The sequence below is a fragment of the Sinohyriopsis cumingii genome, unplaced genomic scaffold, assembly GCF_028554795.1.
Source record: "Sinohyriopsis cumingii isolate HCF-2022 unplaced genomic scaffold, ASM2855479v2 utg002414l, whole genome shotgun sequence".
NCBI classification, from domain to species: domain Eukaryota; kingdom Metazoa; phylum Mollusca; class Bivalvia; order Unionida; family Unionidae; genus Sinohyriopsis; species Sinohyriopsis cumingii.
Genome location: NW_028316202.1, coordinates 526620 through 550283, shown reverse-complemented (window position 1 = coordinate 550283; position 23664 = coordinate 526620). Strand labels below are relative to the sequence as shown.

General features: G+C 36.1%; 1 protein-coding gene across 1 annotated transcript in view; it reads right to left on the bottom strand.

Annotated features, from left to right (window-relative positions):
- Positions 1 to 23664, bottom strand: part of LOC149770756 (E3 ubiquitin-protein ligase TRIM56-like) — an 87486-nt gene that overhangs the window by 38135 nt on the left and 25687 nt on the right. Inside the window, exon 5 of the mRNA XM_089949163.1 lies at positions 2984 to 3007. Coding sequence (XP_089805289.1) covers positions 2984 to 3007 — 24 coding nt within the window. The remainder of the gene's footprint in view (positions 1 to 2983; positions 3008 to 23664) is intronic.

Here is a 23664-nt window from a genome sequence, read left to right as displayed (position 1 = left end):
AATCATACAGATACCAACAAACAAACATATTTATATGTTCTTATTTTCCTATTCAAAAATATAACTTCCTGATGTGTCTGATATACTGGCGCATGGTTAAGTCGCATTAGCACAATTAACCCTTCTGTCAATCAGATATAGATGTCAATCAGATGGCTATTTGTTTGCAATTTGTTTTCACATCGACAGGTGTTATCAATACAGTTTATCCGAAGAAGAATAAAATGACTAAAATTGCTTTGAGTTATCAATCGTGTAGAAGGCGAACGTACTAGTATATGAGTCTACGTGTGATAAAATTGTATAACTCATAAAAAATGAATTGCATGTCGACGGATGTTGTTTGACTTCATTTCCTATAACAATGAAAACTCCTTGATCCCAATCAACATTACCCTCGGCATAGAGATAGACGTAGCTTATTAAAGAAAATCAGCTTCTCGATGTCAATTTTTAAATGATTGGAATTCAACATTTTCTATAAATATAGAACACTTTACCCCGCCATCAAGGACAAAGATTACACCAAAATATAAAAAACACAACAACATGGTTGCAATATCAAGTCGGGCTGGTGTGGGCTAATTTCCTATTAATAATGTGGAAATATTCATTATCATACGCAATATCGACTAGGTACGTGACGAGTCGTCTTGTCGCAACCATGCTGATGTTAGTCACAATTTTACAGTGCTGACTGAGGAAAATTCCTATTAAAATAGTTCTCAATCAACAGTAACATACCCGATTTTACATAAGGCTTGACGACTTGATCAAGTCTAAGTTATTTAATATTAACGAGGTATAGATGGTAATGCTCTCGTGTGATCCCCAGTTTGATATCTGCATGCATTTCGCGTAATAATATTGATTATTGTATACACCTGGAATTCGGCATTATGGCCGTGTAATGGTATGATCCCTGCGTGAGGGATGAAAGTTGCCTTTCATTGAAACTCTCGTATCCTTATCTTCTCAAATTGTGTCCAAATAGCATCGCATATTTATTTGCCACGGCTGAGTTGTTCACATAAGTTTCTGGAAGCAAGTTATGTATTTGCAATATTGATTTAACCCAGACTATGTTAGCAGCTTTGGTTTAAACTCGGTGGAGTAATGTTCGTTCCATGATGTGTATTACTTCGCTAAACATATTTCGCTTTCGAATACGCTCCTCGATCACATTCACCTTAGGGCAATAGTCCCTAGCTCCTCCAGAATCCACGAGTCCCAATAACCGAGAACTCGTCGATTCGGTTTGTGTTATATAGGTAAAGGCAATAACTCTTGTATATTAATCGCCTTGGCGACTACAGGCGGCGCCAGTTTAGACGTTTCAGTAGTGAACTGATAAGATTGTTTACTTCGACTCCCAAAATATACTGGAAATGTGTTCTACTTTTCGTTTCATCTATTCAGTATTTTGTTAATTTTTTATGTATTCAGGACTATATTGCACGTGACATAAATTATTCTTTGAATTTGGATCATAATTATTTGAAATATTTACCTTTGAGGACTAGTGTTCTGACCGTACGTCATAGTTTCAGCACTACGGTCTCCCACATATGGTTGTTGATCGCAGTGATTTCATTGTACTTATTTTTGAAATAGTTTCCATCCCACTGTAAGCACGAGTCGAAGACATAGCAGTGTTTAATTTATTTTGGGTTGCATTTGATTTTATTTATACCGGTTTATCTTGTCAAGGATGCTACGAAGTCTTCTACACTTTGATCATTCGTGGAAAAAAGTCCGTATCTGTCACAGGGGTTGTTCAAATAATAACGTTTATATATTGCTTCAGTACATTTCTTGTTATTACATCTGTGTCATCTGTGGGAGCAGGAACATTTTGAATGGCGCTAATCGACCACATTATAGTTCTGCCGACTAGTGGCAACACATTTAGGGTGGATGTTATAAATGACCTTCAGCGGAGAAACTTCAACACACGCACATCTGGAAACTACCTAAATTAGTCTAAACTGCCGGGACAAACAGCCGTACGGATTTATACTGGGCTGTGTATAATTTGTTTATCAAGCTGGTTTTCGAAACTGAAATTATAGTCGTTGTGATTATGTTCTTGTTTTCATCAATCGGTCAATCTACGGTTTCCCCGTCAGGACTTAGTAACGACATAGTTACGCATTTAACTCAACGGAAAGTTTCCGAAACTTCAGTATGGTTTAAGGCATCCTCACGAAATTGTATCGTCAGCTCGATAATAAACCCAATTTGATCCCGCTCAAACGAAGATTAGTAGCGTTATAATCTCGCTCCTCGAATAACTGCTCTGCAAGTAAATACAGTTTGCAAGCAAGTAATGGGACCCCGATGGAGGCTGTTGGTAGATATTTCTTTGATTTACATGGACGAGTATTCGATCATAATTGTATAAACCCAATAGGCGCTGTTGATATATATATCAAAACAAAACGTTCATTTAGAATCAACTAGACATAATAAAACGTCTTCTTTTGAAACCACCATTTCAATATGTCTTTTTGTTGAGCTATAGAGAGATTTTCAAAATATGCATTGTATCGGCGATAATGGACATCAGAATGTCACCAATTTTCATTTTCGATCATTTGGTCGAAAAAAGCGTCCATCTTAACGTATTTATTTAGCAAAGCATTGTCGTTTTGCAACTAAGTAAAAAATTACTTTTTTTGAACAAACACAATAATTGCACTATATACTGAAAAAGGTTAAATGCACTAGGAAAAATTGTTGGTTTCTAAGCGGTATGGCTATATTGATAATGACATGACAGGAAACGTTTATGGATCTTTTATATCTTTCCAGATCATGAAACATATAATTAATATTAGCAATGTTCGATTAAATACGAGGTAAATTCGAGAAATAGTTTGTTTTTGTTTTAATAAATTCACTAGTCTTAGCAGTGAAATAATAGTCGTATGCATTGCATTATTTCGTCTTATTTTGTGAAAGCAGATGTCTCAATACTTACTCTTTCTTTTATCTCTCTTTCTTCCTGAAATCATATAATAATGTTTATATTAAAATGCAAATGAAATGCGGATATTGCTTCAAAGGATTAGTCCACAACAGCGTTCATTTAAATTAAATTACTACGCGGACTGTCCCGTATTTAAAAGTACGAATGTTACAATTCCGTCCAGTCCTTATTTTGATGAGACAAAACAAATTAACTAACCACAAAGTACATACAATACCTCTAAATGTTTAACTAAACCTGCATATTTTGTTACTTAGACTCAACATAACAAAGAAATAGACTGATTTGTCAGTGACGAGTATCATATCCATAATTGACAGAGTTGGCTGCTTCATAATACAACAAATGAGATGGCATCCAAATCTGCACTTTCTACTGTTTGCGTTTTGTTTCCTTATTTATTTATTTTTTTGTTCTTTTTCACTCACTGAGCCCTCGAACGGCGTATATAATATTACATTTGCACTTCGCTGAATTTAAATCTGAACAGATTAAAGAAAATTGTACCGAGGAGGCCGTAAAATGTGCTCTGAAAAGTGGCAGGGAGAACGAAGTGTTCAGAATAGAATAAACCTTTCAACCATAGTTCATCTTCTTATGTCTGCTCAAACTGTATATGTCATTAGTTTCTGCTTTCCTGTCTTTGCAAATTTATGATAATTTTTTACTTGTTAAATGATCATTTCATATACAACATGTGTAAATATTATAGTGAACATTATTTTTGACTGAAATACTGTGCTGACATTTTGATTCATAAACGCCATGCAACCTATTAGTCAAGCACCTGGTCATTGGACTATTTCAATACAAGAACGAAAATGGACACTCTATGTTGTATTCTTGCACTATGAAAAGACACAATGCCATTTCTGTATGTGTATGTGTGGACATTCTTGAAAGACAAACTAGCAGAATCAGGTTCGAAATATTTGACAACTTGATTTCATTCTCTTTTACATGAGATTTCATATTTGAGTGGACAATTATAGTACATAGTAACATTTAAATAACTGATGGCAAACGAGGAGAATTAAAGTCAAATTCAAGAAAATACATTAGAGCATTCAACATCCGTTATGTAAGCGTTATGAAGTTCCCGTTTTGGAGGGTGAGATTTATAACAATGATAAGTATTTGTAGGAGTATTCATGCATTACCCTTTGCCCTGTGAGCGAAGTAATTCTGCTATAATAAAAAAATATAATGCATGCACTTCGATATCACATTTATATGTTCCACTGGACAGTCAAATAAAGAGCTTTGTCTTGTAGCCCAGTACCTCCGTGCGTGTCGGACTGCATCATAATGGTAACAAATGCATTCTGTTTTTCTTGCCAAATTCTCATATTTATAGGTTTGTCACACAAAGATGCCTAATACGTTATTGATAATGTGCTGTCATTGTTTTGGGTTTAACGCAATTTCCTGGCACAAGATAGGCAATACATTGTACATACTATCAGTGGTGGAGAACGAATCCGGAAAAAAAAAACAGACGAGGACCACCGATCAACGATAACCTACTGGTAGCTATATCATATAACCACATCGGCCAAGGCCGAGACTCGAATATTTCGGACAGAGGTGAAATGGTAGTGATCGGTAAAAACAAGCGCTTTAGACCACTCGGTAAACCTGGATCCCTGCTTGACAAAAAGTAAGAGAATAAATTACATACTGTCATGCTTTCAATATCTCTTTTCGGCTGTCAATTTCCATTGAGACTGGCTGACATTGTAACCATGTGATACCTTATCTGGATAATTATGTAACATGGGAGATTTAATAAATAAAATAAGTGATGCATGGTAGAAGGAGAGCATAATGAACAGACAACATTGTAAAAATGGGCGAGAAGTGTAAATGATATGTTCACTGTGGGCTTTCAGCTCACTTTCTCCGCTTTTTTAACTACGGATCCCATTGCAAATTTTTTCTACATCTAAATTTTGAACAGTGTTATATCGAGAAACTCCGATTAGAATCAAAAAGGAATAAAAAGCAAAGCAGCACCTTTCAGTACTAATTCAAACAAAATAATAAAAACTATTGTGTACCCTTCCTTACAGCGTATTATAGAATGTTTTATTTTACCACTATTATGATGACATGCAAGTTTAGTCCGATGTAGAAACGTGTGAATTATGTCAACATGAATAACAAAATAGAAAACATGGAGCAAAAACTCAATAACCATTGTAAATGATGATTATTATGTCAATATTACAAATTGGAATTAAGACAAAGTTTTGTTTACTTAACACGTTTTTTGTTTTTGTTTTTTGGCTTTCTATGTTATCATGCCCATACTAGCAGGGTTATTGCCATTTGAAAATTTCATCAGACATACGGAGAAACGGTCTCATTTTTTTCCGATCGAGACAACGCAGTAATTTTAATTTGTCCTGAACATTTAGACACAAAATGAAGGAAAACAACATCATTGTATAAATTTGTTTCTTATGTCTGATGTTTTATTAAAATCACTAACGCTTATGTACCTGAACGTCTCTCAATGATGTGGCAGTACAATCGCTACAATACAACAATTATTGCAATACAGTCCATATATATATACTATACAGTCTATATATACGCAGAAATCAACAAAACACGAATGTACACATATATGCATAGTGATGTGGCAACATTAGACGCTCTGTAAATGTACATATGTAAGTATATATTTCTCTCTCTCGCTCTCTCTCTCTCTCTCTCTCTCTCTCTCTTTATATTTATAGGTTACTGCATTTATATGGGAAATATGAGAGAGTTTTTCAGATGGAAATACTGCATGACCTTGATAGTGCATTATATCTATCCAAAAATACGAGTTCATATTTTCCCATATAAATGCAGTAAACTTTGTATTATCTTCTCATTTTCTTATTCTTCCTAAGGCTTAATTATGTAAACAAAAATACACTACACGAAACAAATTAACTGAATGTATGCCGTATTCTAAACTAAATACACAAGCGCAGACTCATCATTACACAACAACAACATTATTAATGAGCACTAAATTCCGCCCAGACATAACTTTCGAAAGAAAACGGCATTTTGGTCTACTAAAAATTGAAATTTGGAGTCATATTGTGATTGAATGTGCGTTTTCTATTTGATCTGGAATGAACAGAGTTAGGTAATTTTGTCATTTCTTCGAAATTGTGTGATTATGGACTGGATGTGCCAATTCTACACGAAGTACATTGGATTTCAGCGGCGACGGAGGAGCGTCTTGACATCTGCAAGTGTGTATCTGTTCTGCCATTGAATGTTTAAAATTATAATGTGGGAAAAATATGAAGTTATTCAATTTCAATCATCACATGGACACTATGGAATATAATGTTTATTTCATTTGGATTGGAGTAAGGGGTGTGTAATTGCATTAGGAATGTAGTCGAAATAACAGTACAAATGCATAATCAAGCTTGAGAAATCATGGCATGGCTCATGTAATTCGTATTTGCAGAACTAAGAAAGTACATTTTGAGGAAATTCAGGATGTAAAACTGTAATACTCGAAGTATATTTTTGCCATTCTTATTAAAAGCTAAAGGAGACAGTTTATGCTTTGTAACTTGCATGTCTTTTGTGGTTACCCACCAATTTTATGAAATCTTGCGTCTATCGCCAAAATCCGAAACATTGTAAAGTTAACACGGAATGCAGCAAAGTAGCTAGTATGTGGCAGTCCACGAAACATGTGCTTTAATTCAATCAGAAACAAATTTTATCAACCTAAACTCAAAGCGTCTGCTACACGAGTGTACATGAATTGTTTACAAAGTAGTTCCTAATGCACTATTGGGAACACGTGTCCTGCAAGTGAGTGGAATATGGAGGTATGCAATATCGCAAAATACTGAACGATTCTGACGATGTAAAGTTAACGGAGAAAAAAAAAATGAGCATATAATAAATGTGGGTATCCGTTCCATATCCCACAGATTATAGAAGTCGAAGTATATATAACTGAAATTAATTTGAAAAATCTTAGAAGAGGACATTATATAATGTGATGTATTTATGAGAAGAATTAGTTTGACAGCATGTAGGTTCAGGGATATAAGAAACAGCAAATGTTGCATTGTGTAGAAGTAATGAAGGTGAATAGTGAATTGGAAAACATGCAATTTAGTTAACACGTTATATCCATGCAACAGACTGCTAGATAAGTAGAATTCAGCAGTACAATACAGCAGCTCTCTACACTCGGAGTAAGAACACCTTAGCTAGATGATTTCTCAGCTAAAGATAAGGTGCCTGATTGCAAAAGATACAAGCACCTAATGTCTACCTTAATATCTGAATAGGGATAAGCTTCGCAGAATCAGCAATAAATTATATAAAACTTATCGAAATGAATGGTCCATAATTTTCCAAACTAAAATCAGATAGAGGATTGGTGACCCAACTAGTGCATAACTTTCAATGAAAACCGTGACCATGATATCTTTGAAATAAGACCACTTGCAATTGCTACTGACTTTATTATATTGTTTGTGTTCAAAAAGACCTACATCAGTCCTAAATGATGTGTCATTTCTTTAAAACTAAGTGCATTTAGGTAATGATAGGGATTTCTGATTGGTCTTATAAGAAGTTTATTTATCCATTTAACAATAGAAAAGAAGCGAAAGTAAAATTTATGAAAAGTGCAACAAACACTTTATAATATATAGTGAATATTTAAGAGGTACTTACATTAGTATGAATTAAATCCCAAATAATACTAAATGCCCTATCACAAATATAAAATACAGTATGTTCCGTAATCAATTTCGATAGTCTTGAATGCCATGATATTTCGAGTGTCTTGAAATTCCCAACGTACCACAATTATTGAATGTCCTGATGCACCACAATATTACAATCCAAGCGCTTTTTGAATTATTTCTCAGTAGTCCCTATTTAGTTTGTATAGCCCAAACCTTCAATGTGTACCTTGTCTTTGCACTGAATAATTTAAATAAATAAATAGTTTATAATTTTATATGAACACAAGAGTACATTATGATCCCCACATATTGATATAAATAGGTATTCAAAATTGCTTTAACTTAACTTCCATTTATTTATTTATACCGACGCTTTGCAACAATAGATTGCTCTGGATAACAACACATATGATAGAAAATGCCACTAAGTCTTGAACTCAAATTGGAATGAGCTTCTTGTTTAGTAGTTATAATCATGGAAAATCTTAAGCACAATCAGGCCGAACGTCAAGAATGCTATAGAAATCAAATATATATAAGAGAATGATAAGAACAATCCCCAATTACGTATGACAATATGTTCAGCAGGAGATGCAAAAGAGTTTACAACTGCAATGTCCATATTGGATCTCCAAGTAGCAACATGTTCGTCAGGGATGAATTAGCTCATATGATAAATGTGTTTGCAAAGTTTCGTCTAAGTACTTTAGGAAAGGTATCCATGAAAAACTTGAGACATGGGATAGAACACCAGAGGTAATGACAACATTTTTTATTCCCTCAGGTTTTCTTCGCTATGTCTGAAATTGACCATGCAAAAAACTAAATAAGGAGAGACATTATATTTTGTCATTAGTTATTAGTTATTTGGACATACCATAATGGATGTATAGGATGTATAACTGTCATTGGATTACACATGTACTGTATTAGTTATTTAGACATACCATAATGGATATATAGGATGTATAACAGTCATTGGATTACACATGTACTGTATTAGTTATTTGGACATACCATAATGGATGTATATGATGTAGAACAGTCATTGGATTACACGTGTACTGTATTAGTTATTTCGACATACCATAAAGGATATATAGGATGTGTAACAGTCATTAATATGAATGGATTTAATGCCTTGATAACATAGGAATTTCTTCTTCTTTGAAGAAAAAATGGAGGCGGAGGGTGTTTATTAGAAGAACCTTTATTATAGTAACTACAATATTCACGGCAGTGTATAACTTCATCTTTTGTGTTAGTGTCATGGTGTGTAAAGCAATGCGTATCGTGTCAAAATTGTAAGTCTTATAAGAATATTCATGTGTGGTTGTTGTTGTATACTTACCATTATATTTCTTTTCCAATTTCATTGATGCATTACTATTTATGGTGAGGGTTTGTAGAGACTCTTATACTTCATTATCATAAACATTATAAACATTTCATTTGCATACAGTGTGTTTTAGTCTTTACACTTAATCCTATTATGGTAACCCATTCATTTTCAATCTTGTTTCAGTCCATTTTTTTTTAAACCGGGGCACATGCTATTCATATGTCCATTCATCAGTCTCTCCATTTTTTCATTCATTGTTCATTCACCTACTTGTCCATCTGTCTAACACACGTTTGCCACTATGTACTTCTCCATATGTATAATACATTTTTCCTCACTCTGTACTTCTCCATCTAACACACGTTTCCACCCATTATATACTTGTCCATCTAGTACACCTTATCCCCACCCTGAATATGTCCATCACATGCCTATTTGTCTAACCCAGGTTGGCTGCCTTGTTGCCTCAATTGCAATCGGATGTTATAGCAAATAATCAGCTAAAAGTGTCATAAGTTTATAAACCAAGTCTATACATGCAGGTGCTTCATCAGATGCACAATTATTGACATAGACTTCGTCTGTCAACATTTAGAAATTCCCATTTTAAAATCTGACTGTTTAATTGTGAGATGTGAACTCAGTTAAGAAACTCTATGAGGTACTATCATAATATTGTTTGACTTTTTAAACATATATATATATATATATATATATATATATATATATATATATATCATGTGTTACCCTTTATTTTGATGCCTTTAAAAGAAATTATCTTTTTTATAACATTTAAGGAATTTTAACAAATTTACATATTATTATTCATCCTGTAGGACATCATATTTGCAAGAATTTTTCTTCTTAATTTTTTTGGATCTTTTTATCATAGCATTTTTAAAACCTAACTTATAATTGGTAATATAAAGCCAGTAGTGTGCTGATATGCTGTTAAACTCTGTTCATACCAGTTCATTTGTTATCATACGTAGTGTAAACAATCATAATATTTCACATGGTTGATAATTATAATTACATGCTGGACAGTTTCTTTAATTCATACCACATACAATTATAATTACATATTGTACAGTTTCTTTCACCTATAATATATGATTATCTGTTATAATTATATATTGTATATTGTTCAATTTAAATCACATGCAGTGGCTATAACTCATTAAAATAATCCATATAGCGTGGTGAAAACACATATACAAAAGAGAAGGGAGGTAAATGCTGTTGTTTGATTGTGATAGTTATTTATCTTGCTAAAATTAATTTATTCTCTATTAGCACATTTATATCTGGCTAGGTTCAGTAACTATGTTTCTTATTTTATGTTCACATTACTGGTATGAGATGGTGTTATTAGAGGTGGTATGCCTGAATAAAATTAACCTTGCCTGAATCAATTCATGCAGACTATTGTTGCTAAAAAAGGGAAGATAACAGCAAACGAATTAACTGATCCGTGCTCTTTTATTACTATTATTATCATTATTATTTGCTGAAATTATTGACACCACATGTGAAATGTTGGACTTGATATCCAGCAGGGCAAATGGTGAATACTATGATAGACAGGAAAGATAAGATGGACACTGTAACAGTTTGAATGGGTCAGAGATGTTGGATTGTAAGTGTTTTATATGTGCAAGTATACGTATAACATATAATTATACCATAGGTTACTGATTTGGTCAAGTACTAATTAGGGAATCGAGTATTAATCAGGAAGTCAAGCACTAATGAAGGCATTATTATAGTATGACTACTGATAAAACATTTGCTACATTATTAAACTCTTAGTATACTTTGCAACTGTATTGATTTCAAGATCTAGAAATACATTTCAATGAAATATTCTTAGGTTTATTAGATTCAGAACAAAAAAATTGTTTTTATTTTACAATAGCATTGAGAATGACGCTTTTATATTCAAATTTTTATTTTATCAGCTTCTATACTTATTTTTACAGAGCTATTATGCCCTTCCATTTTACATTGTATCTTGTACTACATATATTTATGATATCTTAATATAAGGTGACCTCACAATTAGCCTGCAGTCTTCTTAGCATGGCTCTCATAAACAGTGTTACAATGAGGGAGTACTTATATAGTATCAAGATTTTTACAACAGCAGTTAATGATATTTGACTGTCCAAAATTTACCTTGCAGGTGTCATATTTGTTCAGTATGACTATCCTACATTAACCTTACAAGTACCTAGATTTTACAGTTTGAATGTCCTAAATTATCCTCACAGGCACCTAGATTGTGCAGTTTGACTGCCCTAAATTAGCCTTACAGGTACTGTGTTTGTACAGATGATCTATTAAAGCACCCAACTACTATATCTGTCTGGATATAGCTAATGTAAACATAATAAACCCTCCCCTGCCATCACTTGATGCACCAATATACATGTATCAGTATATATATATATATATATATATATATATATATATATATATATATATATATATATATATATATATATATATACACCACTCTGGGTTGCTTGCACAGCAGGTGTTGATACGTGGGTGACCCTTCTTCTTGGCGTGGTGCAGCTTCTTGGGTAATATTCGCACCTTGCTGGCCACGAGGGAATGGTCCGTGTCACAATCGGCACTGTGGTAGCTGCGGGTAAGGAGGACACTGGCCAGTTCTGCACGCCTGGTGATGACGAGATCTAGCTGGTGCCAGTGGCGTGAACGTGGGTGTCTCCATGACACCTGGTGGATCTCCTTGCATTTGAAGAAAGTGTTGGTCACACATAGGCTATGGGAGCAGCACAACTCCAGCAGTCGCTGACCATTCTCGTTGATCTTGCCCCTTCCGTAAAAGCCGAGACAGGTGGACCAGGCCTCATGGTCAGCTCCCACTCTTGCATTGAAGTCTCCTAGTAAGTAAAGGCTTTCATTGTTGGGGATACTGGATATTGCCTGATCCAGAGCCTCATAAAACTTGTCTTTCTCCTCGTAGGTGGAGTAGAGGGTTGGGGCATACACACTTAAGATGTTGACCGGGCTTAAGGATGTTGACAGCCGGAGGACAAGGATTCTCTCAGTACCTGATGATGGAGGTTCAATGAAGGCGATTAGCGTGTTCTTCACGGCAAAGCCTATACCATGCTGCCTAGGTTCATCCAAGGGCTTCCCCTGCCAAAATAATGTGTAATTGGCTTCCCTGATGGTGCCGCTGTCAGCCAGTTGGGTCTCCTGGAGGCAGGCAATGTCGATGTTCAGTCGGGAGAGTTCTCTGTCAATGACGGCAGTCTTCCGTGCATCGTCGATCTGCTGTAGGTCAGTGGTCAATAAACAACTGCAGCGATGGTTTGAGCACTATCTCGAGCTATATGCAACCCAAAACAATGTCACTGGAACTGCCCTGGATGCCATTCCAGACCTGCCTGTCATGGAGGAGCTAGACACACAGCCCACCCTGGAAGAGCTCGGAAAAGCCATCGATTGCCTTGCCTGTGGGAAGGCTCCTGGAAGCGACGGCATTCCGCCTGAAGTCCTCAAGAGCGGAAAACCAGCACTGCTCCAGCCCCTACACACACTCCTCTGCCTTTGCTGGGTACAGGGATACATCCCACAGGACATGCGTGACGCCAACATCGTCACTTGGTACAAAAACAAAGGAGACCGTAGCGACTGCAACAACTATCGGGGCATTTCCCTCCTCAGCATCGTCGGAAAGGCCTTCGCCCGTGCTGCCTTGGCGCGCTTGCAGATCCTAGCCTCCCGCGTCTACCCAGAATCCCAGTGTGGATTTCGAGCCGGCAGGTCAAGTGTAGACATGATCTTCTCACTACGTCAGCTGCAGGAGAAGTGTCGCGAGCAGTGGATGCCCCTCTACATTGCCTTCATAAACTTGACGAAGGCGTTTGACATGGTTAGTCGGAGTGGACTCCTCAGACTCCTGCAAAAGATCGGCTGCCCCCCACGTCTGCTTGCTGTCATTATGTCGTTCCACGAGAACATGCACAGCACAGTGTGCTTCAATGGCGCAACATCTGAAGCATTCCAAGTCATTAGCGGAGTCAAACAAGGCTGTGTCCATGCATCGACGCTCTTTGCCATCTTCTTCTTCATGCTTCTCCAGTACGCATTCAAGGACTGCAGCGAGGGAGTGTACATCCATACCAGGGCTGACGGCAAGCTGTTCAACATCGCCCGTCTCCGTGCTAAGACTAAAGTCACAGAGATACTCATCCGTGAATTGCTCTTTGCCGACGATGCAGCCTTGACATCACACACGGAAGATGGACTTCAGCAGCTGGTATGCTGCCTCTCCCATGCATGTAAGGAATTTGGACTGACCATCAGTTTGAAGAAAACGAATGTCATGGCACAGGACACAGACTCCCCTCCCTCTGTCTCCATCGATGGGTACAATTTGGAAGTTGTCGAGAACTTCACATACCTCGGGTCTAACATCTCCAGCTCACTCTCCATTGATTCTGAGGTGGGCGGCAGGATTGCCAAGGCAGCAGCAGTGATGGTCAGACTTAACCAGAGAGTCTGGAACAACCCCAACCTCACAGAGAAGACCAAACTGCGCGTCTACCAAGCGTGCGTGCTCAGCTCACTTCTCTACAGCAGCGAAACATGGACCACCTATGCAAGACACGAGAGGAAACTCAACAGCTTCCACCTGAGATGTCTGCGGCGCATTCTGCACATCCAGTGGCAGGACAAAGTACCCAACACAGAGGTTCTAGAACGCGCCAACATGAACAGCATGTTCTCCATACTCAGCGAGAGGCGCCTTCGCTGGCTCGGCCATGTCAAGAGAATGGATCCAGGTCGCATTCCCAAGGACCTGTTATATGGGGAGTCAGCAGAAGGTGCACGACCAACTGGACGACCACATCTGCCTACAAAGATGTTTGCAAGAAGGATATGAAGACAGCAAACATCAATGTCAACGACTGGGAGAGCTATGCAAACAACCGTTCCAGCTGGCGTCTAGCTGTCAGGCAGGGAGTTCAAAACGCAGAGGAAAAGAGAAGAATAAAGCAAGCTGAAAAGAGAGCTAAAAAGAAGGATAAGCAAAAGCGTACTTTGGAGCTATGCCATCGTCTCTCGTAGACGGACGGATGCCAAGATATACCACTCTCAATTTATTATCAATGAATCACATGTTCTCTCTCAATATATTATAAATGAATCACATGTTCTCTATCATTATATTCTCAACGAATCACATGTTCTCTCTCATTATGTTCTCAACGAATCACATGTTCTCTCTCAATATATTTTCCAAGAATCACATGTTCTCTCTCAACGCATCTTACGAAGGCTAGCACAACTACATAAAAATCTACAGGAAACATCTATCTTCACTATATATTTCCTGTTCGGTGTTTAAAATAAAATAAAAAATATCTGATTCAGAACAATCTCGAACAGTTAACTTTTATTATTTTACAGAAGCAGCCCTATTCTGACCTTCAAATCTCAGTGAACCAATCAAATGCTCGAGCAGTTCAGTTGTTGATTTCACCATGATCAGCTGTACGAATGAATTCTACTACAAAGTATAGATATACTTGTATGACAGTACTAACTATTGAATTAAACAACTTAAATTGTATGCATGTGTGGTTGGGTGGGTGACTTGGATTTTTAATGTAGCTTTGACAATTGTTCAGTCATATCGCTATGATGTCTACATTGTGTCAGTTTATATTAATGTCTAGCACTGGGGCATCATGCCGCAGACATGTAGCATGATGTCCCACCTAGTCATATTATCCTGACACAAGCCCGACCAGTCCTAACATTAACCTCTGAATGCTGAGCGCCAAGCGAGGCAGCTGTTAGAGCCATCTTTGCAAGTCTCAAGTATGATTCGGCCGGGGATGCTTCTTCAAACTGTATCCAATTTTTAGTTAGTACAGAACTCTGTCTGATGATAACTTTTGCTTGGTCCTATTGATATCAACTAAATCTTATATGCAGTGCTATATTGACAAGGTCTCAAATGAATGTATTCTACATCATTATCTGATTGAGTTATGCCCCCTGATTGTTGATCGTAATAGACTTTTGCTCTCATTGGTTCACAAAAACAACTTGTACTCTTCTTCTCATGAGATACACATTGTGCCATGTACCAATATCACTTGTCCTAGTGCTCAGGTAATGATGATTCACACCAAGTGAATAATTTTGTATATATTTCCACCATTAACAATTAGCAATGTTCAACATTGCTTAATATCAAGGATTGTCATATATTATTTACTTTTGCATAGTTTTAGTTTCTGTACCTGTCAGTCAAGGATTTGTTGAAGAAGTGGCTGGTGTTTGTTTGTACACAGGTATCTGACACCAATTTGATACAAACATGGGTCATGAAAATAATGTTTAGAGAGAAGACAAGATTTAAACTGTTTCTTATGTACAATATATGTATATAACATATACAATGAGGCAAAGTTTGCATACTAAATTTAAAAATTTCTGTTTCACACCAGGTCTTCGACTAATGAGGTATATTATCATTTACATTGTCACATTTCAGTAATATAGGCATAACTCTATTGTTAGAGACATGTTACCATTAATGTAGAGAAGCCATGAAATAACTATTTTTGTATATCAACAAATTTGGACAAAAAATTATAAAAAATCATCCTATTGACTGAGATTTCCTAGTCAACTACTTTCGTTGGCTAGTTGCATATGTCAGTCTAGTGTGCAATCAGTCCCATTTTAATATCTTTTTGTTTGTTTTTTGTCCTGTTTGTTTAATGTCCAAATATGTCAGAGTACTTTAACATAGACTTTTGCCATAGTTACTTCTCGGGGTATGTAAATATGACTTTCCATACGAATATGGATGCATGAGGATCCAAATAAAGTGAATAATTGCTATATAAAGGTATGCATGACAAAACAGTTATGACACCTGTTACTGAAAGAATCTATATTGAATGCATGCGTGACCAGGTCTAACTTTTACTTTAACCATATATAGGTTATTGGACATATGACATAATTAGACACATTCTGTATAAACCCCGGCAAGGGTACCTGCCCCTGAACCTGAATACAAATAATACTATCATACAGGTTAGATAACATTTAATTTGTACTCTACATATATTTAAATTGAGACCCACAAGCCTGGGTTTAAATCTCCATAGAGTATGAATTAAACATTCTCAGGATACCATATAAAGATGAAAAAGAAGATATAATTTATGGACGTATTCTAACTAAATGACATGTACATGCTAAATTTATACATGTTTAAGAGATCCTGAGTGACTACCATCAGTACACTAAATTACAACAGGTAATGTATTTTTGAGTATTCCATATTAGCCATACATATCAATCATAAAATGTTAGGGCAGCACATTGACATTTCTAACAAAACAATGTAATGTATAATCTATTCATATTTGCTCCACATTACTTGACCTCCTACACTTTGTCCTATATCTTTAATGTCCTTGCTCTTTTTATCACCTACACATATACTTTCATTTTTCAGCATCATGTATAAATTAGGTGAACACTTTATTCAGTTTGTTAGAGCTAAAAGTGATACATGTTCAATATTGATATTATCTTGCATATAGGTAAGATAACATTTGAGAAAGAGTAGTATGAGTGCATTGTATATATACACAATGAGCTATCAAATATCAAGCGCAATGTCCCAAAGGTAATTAAATACCTCGATCAGTCCCTTGCTATGTGGAATAACTAAGCATCATTCAGAGATGAATATATCATATCAAGGAAATCTAATTTGACTCATATATGCTCCAGTTTTCCAGGAGAAGATTAGACCTTCAAGGATTAGAAAGTTAATGGTTCGAGATATATCAGCTAGAAAGGTTCAATAATAATTGCCTTTTTGAAGAGTGTATATACAGCTGAAACAGTTAATAAAAATATAATCGCCCTAATACATATCATATTATCTTCACGTGCAATCTAAATATATTTTCTTTTTGTAATGGCCAAACTAGGTCTTGATAATACTACATTAGAGTATGTTACCAGTAGACTAAGGAACGGAGAAGGAAGTACAGTCTTGATTTATTTTCAACCAAAACACAAATGATTCAATGATAAAGAAACATTGATTAAAGCTACAGTTCATAACCATGACAGCCTTGTTTTTTTATACAAGGCCTGATTACTATCATTGTTTTGATGTACAGTTCGGTACATGAAAATGTCACACAAGTTCAGGATATATATTTGCCCTATTCAATTAATTCATTATATAACGTCTTTTGATGAATGGACATTATATAAGGAGTATTACATTTATATTAACTTCCAATTAGGTTTACTACAGACACAAAAATATGACTTGATTGTAATGAGTCAAATATAAAATCTGGAGCGAGAATGATTTTTTATTTACATTTCAACTATATCGTAATAAGTACCTGAATTTAATTGATATAAATGACAATAAATTGGTTGTCAGGTCGGTGAGGATAACAATAAGAATGACTTAAACAGCTAGTAAATTATACAATAAGCATGATATAAGATATGTTTTATAGATTGCTAGATTAGTTAGGTATTATTGAATTGAATTCGCATATTTAGTCAATGAGGATCACTCTCAATGCTGTATTTTACCGAAGGTCTCTTCGAACATTTCATATTCGATATTTATCGCATATAATGTGTCGGAGAGTGACTCGTGTTAATTTGCAACTTTGGCTCGAATTGCTGTTCATTCTCGAGCGGCTTGTCGTCCAAGAGTGGAATCAACAACATTTATGTGGATCGTTTGTGTGCTTCCGGGTCCTCGTTATGGCATTTTGCATTTATCCATCAGTCGTATTTAAAAGCAATTGGATTTGTAATGAAAACCACTGATTAGCCTTTCGTTCTAGTCATATGTGGTTCATTTTTATATCAACAATGTTTTTCCCCGTTCATCCACGCGATTGTCCCGGACATTGTTAAAAAAAAACACAGCTTATACCTATCATCAGTGACATTTCTAAATATTACATCGGTGACATATGAAGGATCTAAAATATTTGGGACGATATTGTGATTCGTTTCGATACCACATTTCATACACCCATTAAGCAATGGCAACGAAACGCTGTTAATAATTAAAGTTTTAGGCATTGATGTAGAATGAACATTCTTTAAAATCATAGGGACTATATGTCGGGTATTTCTCCCCGACAATCGATATGTACATAGAATAGTAATATATAGATGTCATACACTGTAGCAATGGGAATTCGTATATTCATTTATTTGCGTCACCAATAGCGATTTGATCTTATAAATTTGTTTATGAATTTATTACCGCCGTTTTTTGCCATCGTCAAAGTTCCTTCGACGAGTTGCAGCCCATTCGGTGCGATACAATACATGCACTCCCGATGAGTAATGACGATAAAATCAAGTACTGACCCTGCATTAGGACTCACGTGTTTGGGAACGGCGTCGAATATGTGTAAATTGCAGAGACTAACGCTAATAAAGATATATAGAGATCCGTTTATTATTTCCTTACCAGGTTGGTTTCCAAAGGAAGTATTGGTATATTTGTTAATGTATTGTTTTTCATATCAAATGATTCATCCGTTGTGCCAACATAAAGACTTATAATCGACATAAGTATGCATTTATCACAATAGCAATTTCCCGAGATATCTCTGATGACAAAATTCAACATGAATTCCATAAATCGTATCGTGACCTTGTTAATATATCCTGATCTTAGCCTACACCACATGAAGATTGATACTCTTATAAACTCGCTCCTTTCCGAACACTTCCACAAATACATCCATGCTTATCACGTATACATTATAAAACTTACTGAGAGTAGGCTCGAGTTTACTGATTTAGTTTACATGGACTTATATTTGAGGTGAAGCTGTTGATATATATTCATATGAGATAAATATAGTTTTAATCAACCCATACAAATTCACCAACGATCCGAACTCAGTCAAGTTCGCATTATGGTTAGTAAAAACCACGCTGAAATGTACAATACATAGTTGTATATATGCTGTCAGTCAGTCATAGCATAATTATGTCTTTTATAATCTTGTTGAAATGTAACACCCGTCGTTGTACTTGCCGTTTACGTGTCTCTGTGTTTAAATAACCCGCGGAGATAGTCACAACAATGATAGTAGAAATGTCAGCTGAACACTTGAAATAGGCCCATAAGAATATAGACAAACGAAATTACTTAATGGAATCCCTTCAAAGAGATTTTGAACGTGGCCAGCACTATTTCGATTGTTAAATATAATTCACCCGGATCCCCCAAGGTAACACCGTTCAGAGCTAAGTAAAACATGTTGTATAAAATTCATCATATATAGACACATGATGACAGTGGAGAGGGACAAATGTTATGATACACTTCCCTGCGACGACGCGGCCAACGAGTAGCTGCATACAAATTTACCAACGTTGGCTGACAAAGGGAAGCCGCCGCGGAGAAAATCGAATAGACCTTACTTCAGGAACGTGTACATACTGCGCAACGTAATCTTGATTAGACTGAATACTACACGACAACTAATCGCTGCAACCTCATTGGTACATAAACCATATTTGTTATCATCGTCGTTGTGGTTTATCTCGTTACAATTTCCACGCGGTTTAGCCTGCTGCTATCGGTATGATTAACGCCACTACTGTATCACAGGCGACTATTCCGACAACCGCAGCGGCCATTTAAACAAATTCCACACCATAGCTCAAATTATACCCAGACAACCTCTCGAAGCAGCCACACATTTTAACAATCAGAGTAAGAGTATGTTTCTCCACCACTGAACGATGTCCCACGCAGACCGATGTAATTCCTGATGATGCAGGTGCTTGTGGTACAGGTACTTTGGATGAAATCGTTGGTGCCGAGGAAGGGACATGTAGTGCGGGTGACATAGTGATTCATTTTGTGGCTGATGCCATTTTTAGGCGATACGTCTTACAGCTAGAATGCCTATTACCTTCGAGGTAGATAAAAACTAACAACCGCTATTCCCTCTGAGAAATATAGTCCCGGGAACGAAATATAGTCGCAATAAGGCTCCGTAAGGCTCACAATAAATGGCATATCTTTCCTCTAATTTGTCATGTAGCAGAATTACCCCTGCTCGAACGTGTTCGATATCTGCAATTTCTTCTGTACGGGAACTTATTTAATCTTGTTCTACTTGCATTTCCTCAAGACTCGATCCACGGTTTTCAAGGTCGGCTGTTTTATCTGTGGGAATATCTGCACTCATCCGTCCGATAAATTATAAACAGCCCAACAAGACAACTTAAAATCAGCATCAGCTGTAATTGTGTCGTCGACAAATTTTGATATATTCACGGAATCAGCTATGGCATTATTTTAGATAAATAATCTTGTGGTGAATGCGTGTTTGTGCGTAGTCGTAGTGTCGTAGTCATCAGGATATAACTCGTAAAACTCTTCTACGACGGCCTGACCTTACTTGTGGTTTTCCGAACATCAACAGTGGTTTTCTGCTTTCCAACACAGTTATCTACAATTGTTCCCTGATCTGACTATGACATATAAATTCACGTTGGTATCTGTACCACATTTTGCAGAAATTTCCAAAGTACAGTTTTCAGTGTCGCGATTAAATCTGTTTCATCCGGTTAATATATTTCACTTTGTATAGGAGACTATATTTTTATAACCATGTAGCATTTGTAAAACGTGTATTATGAGAATGCAGATACATATGACAGTAAATTATACCACTGAAATGTACTGAACAACTTTTGTTTCCTTTTCCTCGACGTCAAAACTTTGGTGTGGCTTTTGCTATATCGTGTACACGTTGTGTATCCACATATTTGTACTTGGCAATGTCCACTCCGAGGTCCTTTTGGAATATGTCCACTTCAGGAGTGGGATGTTCTGCTATACATTGAGATGGTGCTATTTCTGCCATTTGTGTGCTTATCCAAATAAATTCACTTAATAGTATACAATTTGTTAAAAATTACATAATCAGCAATGCACCTAGACTCCATTAGAATATCCTGATGTATGGATCACTCATCTACTAGCGGCGACATGGGTTCGGATACATACGGGCTCCCCATTGAACCGATTAATCTACTGATTAATAAATAACAATAAAACATTACAAAGTTACATAGTTTAGTTGTTACAGCAGCGTGAGCTACGGTGATTGTTCAGTCACATTTCGGCGAATGTGAATTTGCTTGTAATATTTTCAAGGACGATTCGACGAATAAGTATCATTTGCACGACTGGTAATACAAATCGCTAAAGACACGCTGCAGGACCGCCGATACATGAAATGGATACAAATCATTGAAATTTTGCCACATTTAGAAAAATGTTAAATGTCTAATATTACCGATCCCACAGAAATGATCATACTCTTTCTAAGATTCATGTCAATCGTAATGTAATCTCGTTGCTGACATTTATGTCAATATACTCAAAAATCAGTGTGTGGGTAATTACACAAAAGGCAACCATGTGTTCTGATTGTTTCGAGAACAAACATCATTCCTGGTTACATTTAGCTATAAAGATTAATTTCGTTCGATAAAGAAATACGTGAAACTAATGTGGTTTTGGTGTTATTTTGTTTTGTTTTTGTTTGTTTTCCTTTTTTGCTAGACTGACATTTAGCGACTTGACAATATTTAGAACAAAATAATTACGCGGAAAATTATAATTAGAACCGGTCTCCCTATTGGATATGTATCAATATGACTGATTTTTTCGAGTTGAGGATAATGGCGCCAACACATATCAAGGTAGTGTTCACGGTAGTCATACATACGGTCACTAAAGTATTATATATGTGAACACAATGTCTGAGTTCGTCGCGAACTGTTGAGTGACAAGAAGACCATGGATGATAAGCGTATTATATCAGCGGCACGTAATAATATACAGAATGGCTTCGTCCACGGAACGTATCGGGAATATATTTGTAAAAATATGACAGCGACGGGTGCTTGTAAATTATCTGACGACGAAGTGATTTTGTAATCATATCGTTTCAATACCATAATCTGTGCCGCTATGATAATATCACTTGGTTAAACCCTGTTGGTGTGTTATGCGACATTGATTCGTTGCATAATAAACACAGACAATAAAGAAAACCTCTCCGTGGATCTGACAAACATTTAAGGAATATGACCCACGTTGAAATTCATGTCAAGTAATATTGTTATTGAAGTTCGTTGTACTTATCTCGTGATAACTGTAGTCGTGGTTGGTTGAAGATAGCGCACCAACCTAACGACAATTTATGAAGGATGTTATCACCGGAAGAGCAAATATGATCTACTCAAACTTGAGATGGACGCTAGTCCGAACAGACGTCGGCCCGCATCCAATGGATTTCAACCATATATTCGCGAGAGTGACCGTAATGACTTCATTAACAACAACCCACACCCCCCATTTATACTATAGGCAATCTAAGCGGCTCATTAAAATACATACTTGATTGTGTCATTATCGTACATCAGCACATTCAAGACTTTTGAAATTCGTTCCAAACCAGTATTTACTTTTGAAATTATGATAGGACATTTGAAATTATTTGGAATATAAATCACAATAATGTCTGTTTGGAATATTCACATCTGTAATCTAGATATATGAAATGTCTTTTGTAATTTCTTGTTTAAATTCTTTACTCTATTTAGTTAAAGATCTAGAGTCGTAACAACAGCAATGACAAGATGTTCAAGATGGATGCCATTGTGCCATACTTCATATAAGATTAACAACATTTCTAGTTATTACGTATATACTATACATTGTAAGAAGGATTTGAAGGAAAGCACAATTTAGAGTTGAACAGTCATGAGGAATACGTAGTTATTCCAAGCTTGTCAGGATGCCAATTGACAAACATATTACCAGCAGCGTGGGCATTTTTTTAATTTAAAACCAAATAAGCATCAATATTAGTATTTCGGCGAAATCGCTATGCTGATATAATCACTGATTCAGGAAAAAATATTGATAACAAGGTTTTCAAGATCACCACCGTGACAGGAATATTCGATGCCTGAATGGCATCGCTAGGACAAACTTAATTTCAAATGACCAGCCATTCAGGAGGAGCGGGTTTTACAAGAATTTTAATGATATCCGTTATTTAATATTTTAGAAGGAGTAGCAGCAACAAACTCCTTGTGCTGACTGGCGAAATAACAGAGCTAACGCACATATTTTGGACTACAACCGATATATTTTCAGCGAGAAATTAAACATACATTTAGATCTAGCATACGTTGCCATCAAAGATAATGGTTAGAATGTATATATTTGACATTGTTCTGAAGAGTGTTTCAGACACTATTTAATACCAATGAAACCAAATACACTTTAGAAAATTTACCAATATAGAGTAAGTATGGTCACGAATTTGAGATTTGGCGGCTATTTTGAAACATAGTTACGCCATTTGTACTGCCTCCGTCATATTTTCATTGGAAAATCAAGCGGACATTTAAATATAACAAATGTTGCTATGAAACGGAAGGTGTAGAATGTATATATTCGATAATGTTATGTGCAGAGTTTTAGA